Here is a 12,015-nt window from a genome sequence, read left to right on the forward strand (position 1 = left end):
AGGAATGCCAAGGTCAATGGAAAGCAAACAGAGCTAGTACTGTTGAAAAGAGACCAAGTTTAGACTTCCACATTAAGGAATGGCAAGGGCAAGTATTACATGATTCAAGATGGCTTTAAGAGATTGAGAGAAGAGCCAGCTGGCTAACCAAGCTCAGATGTAGTCACTTGACAAGGTTACATAAGCAGAGACAGTTCACAATTTTACTGATTCTTCTAAGAGTACTCTTTGTTATGGAAATAATATTAGTATTTTAGAGACTTACTTTTTGTTGGTTTATACCAAGCAGTCCAGGGACAAGTTCACTTCTCCACTGGGAAGAAACTGTTGGGCTATTTAGTTTATAAGCTCACTGACGTTGTATTGTTGTTTACTTTTGTTTGTTTTAAAATAAAAAAAACATTTAATGCCTTTCTGAAGGCAGAGAAGAATCCTGTGACTTGATTGAAGTAATTTCTTAGGAGTAAAAATGCAAATACTCATGGAAGGCCTTAGGATGTGTTTCAGAGTTGACATTTTCGGCCTGTGAGGGAAGACCCCAAATCATCTTCGTTGGACAGCTCTTCTATTTGAAAGATACACAAGGAGCCTGATATTCCTACTTCCCCAAGAAATGATGAAGACCATTAAATAATGTGTTCAAAATGTTAGATGTTTAATTATATTAGCCATAGTATGTACATTTGCTTTTCTCCTACCATTACAGTGCTCAGTATCAGTGTCTTGAATGATCTAATAATGTTTATGAAATTTTCTGAAGAGACAGTATTTCTCTGGATTCCATCCATAGGTTAAGAAATCCAAATTACTTTGTAACTTTTCACAGAATGTTTCTAACAAACTCTACTGTGTAAGGGTTCCATGTGTCCTTTGGTCTTATTCAGAAAATTTGTAGTGAATGACCAGTAGGTTCCAGACTTTTTATAAATGCTAGAGATAACATCAGCAGAAGTAGAAAAATACACCAGAGAAATAAATAAGATATATACAATGTTTGGTAGTGATAAGTGAAAAATAAACTCGGGAAGGTGTACCGAAAGTATAGGGGCTTGTAGTTTTTTACAAGATAAAGTGGTAAGAGAAGTCCTCACCAGAACGGTGACATCCAAATAACACCCAAAAGGAGGTCAGCATGTCAAGTCGGCCATTCTGAAATATGATGATTATTCTAGGAAGAAGGAAGAGCCTCTGAGATGGCAGCTTACTTGGCTTGTTCACAGAACAATAAGACCAGTATGTGTGGAGCAAGATAAACAAGGGTGGGAGTAGTAAGGAGATGAAGGAAACGAGGTCAAAGAGTAATGAGAATACACATCAGGTAGGGCTTTATAAACCATTTTAAAGGCTTTGACTTTCCCTCTGATTGAAATGGGAACCCTTTGAGGAACTGGGCAGAAGACTTGCTTGATCTGCCTTAACATTTTAAGGATATGACTGGCTATTGTGTTGCCATAGACTCAGGAAGAGGAAGGCATAGATGGAGACAGAGAAACCAGTTGGAAGGCAGTTGTAATGATCTGGCTGAGACGTGATGGCAGCTTGGGGCAGGATGGTAGTAGGAGTCACTGATGTGTTTCACATCAGAGTCAAAGAGATTTGTTGACACGACGGATGTAAGGCAGCAAAAAGGAGAAGTTGGAGGTTTCCAAATTTTCCCTATTCCCTAATTAGCACGAAAGCTACTCTGAATATGATTATAGAGCTAAACTCTTTCAACGCTTATTTTACATGGAATTTTACTGTTAACTTTATATGTTAAAGGTATTGTGATTCCGGTCAATTAGTATATATTTACCAAAAACTCACCAATCCTAGCACAAGCAAAGATGCATTGTTCCAAAAAGTGGTAGTGAACAAGTTTTTTACCTCGAGAATCTTAATTTCCTGACTGTAGAGAAGAAATGTGAAAGGAACTGGTTCAGTGACCATGATCTAGTCACTAAGGGAATGTGTGATTGTTTGGCTCCAGGGGTCAGTCAGGGAGCCAATGAGCCTGCGGTCACAGGTGCTTTTTGTATGAGGCTGTGAGCTGTGCATGTTCCACTCCAGAGAATCTATTTCTGACCTCATACATCCACTTCAAAAAAGCGTGCCCTTGCTCACAAGGGAAGTCTATAACACTGTATGGAGAGGTCAATCCAGATCCATCATCATTGCTAGAAAAACAACTCACAGCATTTCCTTTATTTACCAACAGTGAAAGCAAATAGCATTGTCCTCATATTTAGACAACACATTATGACTAAGGAAATCAAGAATAGAAATGCTCAGTGGACTATGTTGTCCTTAAAGAAATGAAGTGATATAGTTACTGAAGCATATACAGGTTACTAAAAAATACTTTGGGCAAGCAATTTTTAAAATTGTAAAGATGCATTAAAAATATAGGAATAACTTTTAATAAGTAATGCCAAATTATTTTTTAAAAATAAAAGAAGAACTCACTTTCTTCTGTTTTATTCCAGAACCTACAGATAGGCCTCCTTTGCTGTTAGTTGCAAATTCTGAAACAATTGAGGTTTTCTATCTTAATGGAAGTAAAATGGCAACCCTGAGCTCAGTCAATGGAAATGAAATTCATACTCTGGATTTTATTTACAATGAAGATATGATTTGTTGGATTGAATCGAGAGAATCTTCAAATCAGCTCAAATGTATCCAGATAACAAAAACAGGAAGATTAACAGATGAATGGACAATCAGTATTCTTCAATCCTTTCACAGTGAGTTTCGATTTATATTATATGCCACCCTTTAAGGATTTCATTTGCAGACCAGTAGACAGGATTCTTAGATTTTCTAGCATAGCTAATGGCTTTTGGAAAGCTATATATGCAAGTATGAATGCACTTAAATAAGTGTATTCCCTACGTGTTTTGCATATACACACATATACACATAGAATTGCATTGTTTATGTAAGCAGTACATTGAAGGGTTAATCTTAATTCTTTCTTTAATGCTTATTGCAGTATCACCTAGATGAGAACTGTGATTTTTCACAGAATGATAGTTTACAATGTGATAGTGAAGGTGGGATTAAAAAACAACAACCACAACAAAAAACAAGAAACAGATTTGATAATTATAAGCTCTTCAACTGTAGTGTTTGTTAAAATACCTTGAAAACTATTAGTTTTATGCTAATTGGTAACAACTACCTGTCTTTGTTGACCTTTTTTCTAGTAAATTAGAGTTTTTATATATCTTCTTCCTAAAGAGTAATTTGTAATTTGTGATTCACTTGATTTCTCATGTCGGAAATTCACAAACAATTAATTTCTTTCTCTTTCTGTATATCACATTGTCACATGCACATACATTGCCCCCTCACTATTCTGCTCACTACCCCTCCCACATGAGAGTATAAAAATTTATTTGTGCTTGCCTGGGGAAATGGTATGCATGAGAATTTCAAGATGTTTCATCTATTTTATGATTTACAGAAAAAACTTATTCTTACAAATGCTACTAATATAAAACTTGGTAGAGAAATGAAGGAAATGTACAATCAAGTTAAGAAGAAAAAAAAAGAGTGCTGTGATAGAATAAATTTAGTTTTCAGATGTTGAATGTTTGGTGATTTGAATTCAGTAATCATATTTTATTGATGTTTGTGATGTACAGTTTCAGGGACTGGTTATTGATCCTTATTAAATGTAAGAAAATAGTACTATGTAATGTTTGAAAGTTATGATTAGATTGAATAAAAACAGTGGCAAAGATTGTAAGAAAAATGGAATATGAAGTGAACAGAAGTAAATGTTTAACAAATAGAATCCAACATTTTGAAGATTTTCTTAACATAATTAAAACAATTGATAAGGTCATTTATTGTGACAGTGGACCAAAAATGCCTAGTGAAAACAGTGGACACTGTCTATTTCAAGGATTCCATGGAGAAATGATAATTCATAATAAACAGTAAATAACTATTGGTAGTAGCACAAGGAATGTTTCTATGTGATTTAAGTATTTCACACATTGGCTCAGCCAGCAGTTGAAAATCATTTGAACAAAAGACTCTGGTTTCTGCCATGTTAGTGATTACCTTAACTAATCCAAATGTATTTCTCCCTAACAAATGGAATACTGGCAGTCAGATTGCTAGAATATTCACTAGGTCATCGGGTAAAATTATCTTCCAAGGTTACTTAAGCAACTTTTTTTCTATATTTAATATGCCTTAATAATAGTAGTAATCCTTTCTTTAATATGTATTTTTAAACAACTTTAATAGTACATCTCAGATTGGTTAAGCAATTCTACATTAGAATATTTGTAGAAAATAATTCAGAACTTAGATTTCATGTGATTTATAAACAATTCTTGGCAAATCTAGAAAAATAGAGATTGATTTTGTTAGGTAGTTCACTAAAATGATGAACAGACATTCATTTTGAACTATACAAAATTAATGCAATGGAAACATCTTAATTAGAATAAATAGTTGTTAATGAAGTCAGATTTAAGCCATGCAATTCCAGTCACTTTAGAAAGAAGTGATTAAATGTGTGGAAGTAATACAGTGATGGGAGTGGGACAGAGGTGTGAGCTGGGCTGGGCTCCTCTATCATTGCTTGTAAGCCATGTATTTTATCAACATGTCACAGGACAGCTTCCAATGGGCTCTGCATTCACCATGACAATTTGTGAGTTGATAATGAAGTTTGAATATTCTTTGCATATGTAATTACTTAAAATCTGTTGTACCATATAAGCAAAAATAATGAACTGATGGGAGTATGCCTGAATACCTGTCACTAGCCACTATTCCAGAGATTATCTCTTTAGGTTTTCCTCCCTCATTATCTTTAGATACTTTTCTCTGAATTTACCTGAAGAAAACATTCTTTTTTGGAAAAAAGTAAAACTTTCATTTTTCAAAGTATTACTATGAGGAGAATCATTACAGGTCAAACCGACTTGAATTTAAAATTTACATAATATTTTAGTAAACATCTTATTGCAATATTAAAATTTTTACTGCATATCTCATCTCACTGGATACCCACCACATCTCTGTGGAGTATGCAGGAAAGATACTCTTCCCATTTTATAATAGACACAATTTTAACTACAGAACTAAGATGTGTTAGGCAATACTGAATGGCTAAAAAGAAGGCAGAGATAGGACATCTAAATCCTATGTTCTTTCTTCTACATTAACAAAGGCAAATACAGGTCCCTTCAAAGAATTTCCCAAGTCTAGCACAAATAATCATATTACAACTTATTAAATGTGCTAAAAGACTACATGCAATAGGGGGGCATTATTAGTCCCCTTATGCTGAAGGGAAAAATCGCGACTCTGAATTTGGGCGAGACTTCTTAGCCTTCTCTACACTGCACTGCTCCAGGGGTCTCAACTTTTGTTTTTCATTTCAGACAGCCAAAACAATCAGGTACACTAACATTAGTAACAGTGGCTCACAAAGACAGTGTATACATCGGAGAGAGGTATAAGAATCTTGGAAGGGGGTGGACAAGATGAGTTGTAACAAGGCCATGTCATTTGAAAAGGCCCAACACATGATTCTGATATGGCCACCTAGGGAGGCCTACCTTTAATACTGAGAATCATGTCTAAGCAACATTGTGAGAGAATGAGGAAGACTGATAATAATGTGCTCAGTAAACTATATTGACAAAAGGAACACTGGGGAAAATGCTAGAGATTATATTTTGAATTGAATTCATTCTTCTTTATAAAGATACTTGATATTTATTAGCTAGTATTTTTGCCAGAAAGTTACAAAATACTAGATTTTGAAGAAAATTTTGGAATTAAGTGTTTTGTAAGCAAAATTTGTTTCCAGGGATTCACGTAAAGTACATTTACGGCAACTAATTATTTCTCCCAAATTTTTCTTGGGGAGTACTGTGGTAGGAACACAGATACCTAAAATCAGCAAAAATGATGGGATTCCTAACAGTAGTGATGCTCAGCTATTTTCCTCAGGACAAAGTGCACAAAGATGATTGAGACAGATAAGATTATTTTCTGGGTGTATCCCTTATTAAGGAAGATGATTCAGGACCAATTGTTCTCTTCCAGGTATAAAGTAGATACTTTCATTCTGTTTTTATGTATATTCAGTATTCTGCAAAATTTGAGTATCACTATTAGGATTCTAATTTAGACTTAACCAGCTTGTCTTCATCCATTCATGGGCTCAGCTACAGTCTAGCAGAGCGTGCCAGGCCAAAAACTATAAAGGACTGCTTATTCTTTATACACTTTGCTTCTGAATTATCCCCATTCACTGGCTTTTATCTTTCTTTTATTTGGTCTGTTTCGATATCAGCTTAACTCATTTTCCATTTGAACCTCTGCCTTGATCCTTGATTGGATAATTTTTGGATTCACTTTACCCATGTCTTTTCTCAATCCTACTTCTTTCTCTTGAGTTAGCAATTCTCTAATAATCATATAATATTAATAGATGACATTTACTGGATGTTTATTTTGTGCATTAATTATACACATATACCTCTCTACTATCACAAAAATTATATATGTATACTGTATAAAATAGTTTATAGATAAGACAGTGAGCTTAAATAAATGTAATACTTTTTTAACTTAAAGGAAACTTTGACCTCTTAATCTCAATAGATACTGAGTAATGGCCTTTCTTAATTGTGCAGTATTCCCCATTTGCTTCTACCCAGCCTAGGAATTTCGTAACCTTCAGTGCTTCACAAGCATCCTCCATCAAGTTATGACTGGACAAAAATGACCAGGCTGTGTCCCTACTGTAAATACAAGCATAGCAAGCATAGTCTTGGGACAAAATAATTAACCTATAAGAGTAGAAATGCTGGATTCAAATAGTGTCAGCTCACAGCGAGTTTGCACTTTAGAAGATGATCATGGAACTTTGCAGCAACATCCTAAGATTACACAGTATCACAGAATGGTATAATCATCATAGGAACATGGCATGCAGTATTTAAGCATGTGACTTGTAAATGAAGTATTTTTATGACCTTTCCTCTGCAATTATCCTTCTCCATCTGATTGGAGAAAAGTCATTCACATTGTTTTAATTTGCCTTTATATGATTACTAGTGAAGTTGTCCACTCCATTGTGGACTTATATGTTCATGTCCCTCTCGACAAATCTGCTTGAGTGATCATAATGCTCCATTGCTTAAAATTAAAATACAAAATATTCAGGGGCTTCCCATTTATCTAAGGAAGAAATGAAACTTCATTTTACGGCTTCTCTGCCTCTACCTTGCCTCTCCCCTCTCAAATCACATGTTCCACCTAAAAAAATAATACTAGCACTTCCTTTAATGCACTTTGTTTTCTCATTTCCATGTGCATTTGTATATGCTGGTTCTTCACCATAGGCCATAGTTGTCATTTCCTATAATCAAGTGTCTCTTACTCATGTTTTAAGGTATAATATCCTTTCCAAAAGTTTTTCTTTTGAGCTTAGCAGCCCTTACTATGTGATCCTGGGACATCATAGTACAAATGCATTATATTTTATTTGTGTGTTTACCTGTCAGATTACCAAATAAAGGGTAACTACTTTAAGTTTAGGATGTGTGTTTTATTCATCTTTGAATCAGATTTCAGCCAAACACCTGTCTGTTCTAGAATAAACATAGGTAACAATTAAAGGATGAGGGTGGAGAATTAGATGGGAGAAGGGTAAGACCAACTTCTGGAGAGACCATGCCAAATCACTACTAGAGACATGGAGAAAACCAGTCTGCATTATGGCTAGGTAAGATCTTTTCTGTGTCTAGATAATAGCCTCACATGTTAATCTTGGTGTCCTTGAGATATAGGTCTGTTCAGCAACTATTGGCTTTTATTTGGGTTCAATCTCTGACTTCCCCAGGGTCAGTAAATTTGCCTATAGATTCGTTTTGGAACCTAACCTCGATGACAATGGAAAAAAATTGATCCAGATCTGTTTGAGTCTCCCCACCCCCCAAAGCAGTTGTAATTAAACATTATTGGAGCCAAAGTTCTTAAAATAGAGGTCAATTAATTCTTAGCACAGGAACAAAACAGAACAACACATCTTGTAATCTTAACCTTTCTCCTCCCCTCAGTCTGATTAGACATTTTCTTAAGAAGGAGGTTCTACTATCTTATATTTAGGTCCTTAGATGAGTAAAACAGTAGATGTGCTTCCCATCTCAGTCCTGTATACTTAGTTATTATCAAGGCCCCAAATGTTTTTGGGGTAAGAAGTAAAGAGCAAAGTCAGGATGTTCTTTGTATCTCTCAACCTCTGAGAAGCCCTGTTAGTTACCTCCAACCTAGAAATGTATGCATTTAATTCTTTGTGAGAGATGAAGTATATTCAGCAATTAATCAATTTTGGTTTTAGCATTTCATTAGAGAAAGTTCAAAAATTGGTCAGCTCTGAGCTCAGGAGAAGAGGAAATGGTGATGACCATCCTAATCTTATAAATTAGTGAGATTTTTTATTAAATAAAATGAAAATGAGAGACATAAAAGGAAATGAAAATAAAAGAATATTTTCTGATCTATATTTCCCACTCCAAAAAAAGAAGTCGTGGTGGTGGTGTTGTTGTTTTAGCTGTGTAGAATCCAGACTTTTTGATCAGCATATTTTGTGGACATCTAAATTTTGCGCAAAAATCTTGGCTATAGAAACTAGTCTTATATTATTCCCTAAGAAACATCTGAGAAGAATCCAAAACACATCATCCATATAAGAAGGATATCATAAGTATTTATTCTCAGAGATACATTTTTATTTAACTGCTGTTTGATAAGCAACTAGATGTTTTATTAAACTCTTTATACTTCTTAAAAGTTCCTCATCTTTTATTTAACATATTTATATGGAAACATAAAAATGACTTTTCTGAGACATGGCTGCTGTGTGTGTGTGTGCATGCATGTGTAGCTAGTTATTACAACACATGCTTGCTGGGATCTGGAATTTTAACAAAGTGATCAGACCATCCACTGAGAACTCAAAAAAAAAAAAAGACAGTTAAAATTAGCAAAGATGTTGATCTGAGGACATATTTCCAGAGAATTTTTTAAATTCTTCTGATACCATATGCTCAATATTGTAGGCATTGTATTAAATTATTCGTTATTTTTTTTATATTAACATTACATAAATTTATACTTTGGAATAAGTAACCTGTTCTAATTGACAATCAGTACAGAACCATAAAATGCCATCCCGAATGCCTAGAAAAGAAAACAAAAATGTAAAGTCTGCGTACTCTGTTACTCTACAAATTGGTCTTTGTTGTTAGTTCAGTTGCCAGGCTGGAAATAACTCAATTACTATATTATTGTCATTTGGCAACATATTTGAAATTAACCGAAGCAGAAATTAGGAATGTGCTAAGCTTCAATTGTTCATATTCATTTTTTCTATGAATTTGATAAAATATATTTCACACACACACGAAATATAAATATACTCCCCTCCAAATTTTGCTGTTTGCCATGTAGAACTTTTAAATCATTATTCTCATAGTATGCTTTGTCTAGATCCACATTTCTGTTTGTTTTATTAATGGATTTTAATTATCAAAGTGGAAATTTCTTCATGGTCCCATTACAGCGCCATATACCATGTAGAACATAATGTTTAGCAGTTTGCTTTATCTACCAACCTGAAACTTGGAAAGTAAGATGCTCTTTTCATCGTGAATAACTCATGAAATATATTTGGAATCCATGATGTATACTCACTCAAACTGGTGTTTCTGTCTTGGTCAACTTTATCTTGGTAGAAGAGAGAAGGAAGTAAGGGAAGAAGAGAAAAGATATGGAAAAAAGAGAAATTATCACTTTTTTGACAAGTAGACTAGTAAAATAATTTCTGACTTAATATGTATTTGCTAATTTTTCACTTTAAATATACTGTCATAGTGTATTTTCCTTTTATTTTGTTTTGCTTTTTCTTAAGGGGTTTATGCCAAGTAAAATGAGCATTGTTTTCTCATATTTCTTGGCCATCAGAAGGTTTTAATCTTGTGAAGACATTTACAATATATTAGGAATTTATCAAATCTAAAGGCTGTGAGCAGTAGGGGCCAAATTAAGCAACGTAATAAAACTGGCATGTATAGGATTTCAGTTTTTGAATAAGGTTCTTGTTTTCTTTTCTTTTCTTTTTTTTTCAGGCTGTAATATCCTGTGACTTACAGATTTTCTGTAACACTCGCCTTTGTATTTTCCTCACCGTGGTATGTGGGATGAGTTGATATGGTCCTAGTTCTGTCATTAACTAGCTGTGGGACCTTAAACAAATAACTTTAAAATGAAATCACTTGTTCACACAATAGCTGGAATCCCTCCCAGATCTAAACATACTTTCCCCTTCCATTCCCTTCTGTTTGATATTCTTGTAGTTTGCAGTATGCCTGTGTCTTTGTGTGCATGTGTGTCTTCCTCTCGTCTACTTTTTTTTTCCTCTCACCTAATTACTCACAATAGTCTCATGCAGACTTTTAATCATTGCATAGTACTATTCTCTAAGATATGTTCCTTGGGACACAAGTTTTCCTGGACATTCTTGGAAAGGATGAGTTTGTGGTCAAATGAGTTCAGGAAATTTTGCATCTGTATACCCTTATTGGAGATTTATATGTATATTAGCCTATTAAAGGTTCCGTGGAGTCCTTCTGTAAAGTACCTATTTTACTTTGTTTAGCTCAGGATTTCCTTAATTTCCATGAGTACTGAACATTTTATTGGTATTTTTCTGGGTATGTCTGTGAGTGCATTTCTATGGGTGCTTGTTTCTAATGACATGTTATGAATATGTTTATGTTTCTAATACATATTAACACTCCAAATATCTAGTGTTTTATATTATCCACTTTGAGAAATATTGTTTTAGAGGTCTTACAGAATATCACTCATATTGTATCCTCCTACCACTTTTTACTGTCTCTGTGGCTAAACCTGTAAGGTCGGTGTTTACAAGGAGATATAGAGAATTGCCGTAATAACAGTTTTCTAGCTATCTCTTCCCAAGAGCCCAACTACTTTTAGTTTACACCCAGAGGGTTATGAGAGTTATAGGATCCATATACCACAAGCCCTGAGACTGTGGTGACAAAACCAGAGACCATTTCAGAAATGGACCTTAGAGGAATTAGTTATGCAGCAAAGATTTGGTCATGTGTGAAATTCATGCCAGGAAAGAGCCTAGCTAAAAGATGACTGTAGTTGATAATGGTAACAAAGAGTGTGTTCTGGAACTAACTTAGAATTGCAGCCAGTGTCAAGTAATTCCAGTTTAATTATAACAATTTTTCTGTGAGCTGGATAAATGTATGGTGACAGAAACTCTTAATGGTAGAACAACAGTGTCAAATGATGAGATGGTCATGTAGATGGTGAAGGATTTTTTAAATGATCATGAAGTATAAATCTAGATTAAAATATATGTATATTTTAAATATGTATATGTATATTAAAATATTCTGTAAGTCTTTGTCATCTTATTTTTTTTTTGGCTGCGTTGGGTCTTCATTGCTGCGCGCAGGCTTTCTCTGGTTGCAGTGAGTGGGGGCTACTCTTCGTTGCGGTGTGCGGGCTTCTCATTGTGGTGGCTTCTCTTGTTACGGAGCACAGGCTCTAGGCACGTGGGCTTCAGTAGTTGCAGCACGCAGGCTCAGTAGTTGTGGCTTGCAGACTCTAGAGGTAGTTGTGGCGCACGGGCTTTGTTACTCCGCGGCAGGTGGGATCTTCCCAGACGAGGGATTGAACCCATGTCCCCTGCATTGGCAGGCGGATTCTTAACCACTGCGCCACCAGGGGAGTCCAGTTTTTGTCATCTTAATTTACTTGGTAAAATTATATAAAGTCTCTTTACAACTTTTGTTGTTTTAATGTAAGAATTAATCTATATCATTTTAATCTCCCTGTTTTAAGGTATTAGTGAAGAGATCTATCTATCTATCAAGTACAATTATTCAGTCCAGTTTCACTAAGAAAAAGCAGGTAGTTATACTGTATATCCAAAACTGAATGGTAGGGAAA

General features: G+C 34.7%; 1 protein-coding gene across 1 annotated transcript in view; it reads left to right on the forward strand.

Annotated features, from left to right (window-relative positions):
- LRP1B (LDL receptor related protein 1B) overlaps positions 1 to 12,015 on the forward strand; it is a gene marked incomplete at its 5' end in the record, with an annotated part of 1,013,530 nt that overhangs the window by 18,269 nt on the left and 983,246 nt on the right. The window contains one exon of the mRNA XM_007453725.1: positions 2,466 to 2,723. Within this exon, the coding sequence (XP_007453787.1) occupies positions 2,466 to 2,723 (258 nt within the window). The remainder of the gene's footprint in view (positions 1 to 2,465; positions 2,724 to 12,015) is intronic.

Source organism: Lipotes vexillifer, unplaced genomic scaffold (genome assembly GCF_000442215.2).
Source record: "Lipotes vexillifer unplaced genomic scaffold, Lipotes_vexillifer_v1.1 scaffold606, whole genome shotgun sequence".
Classification (NCBI taxonomy): domain Eukaryota; kingdom Metazoa; phylum Chordata; class Mammalia; order Artiodactyla; family Lipotidae; genus Lipotes; species Lipotes vexillifer.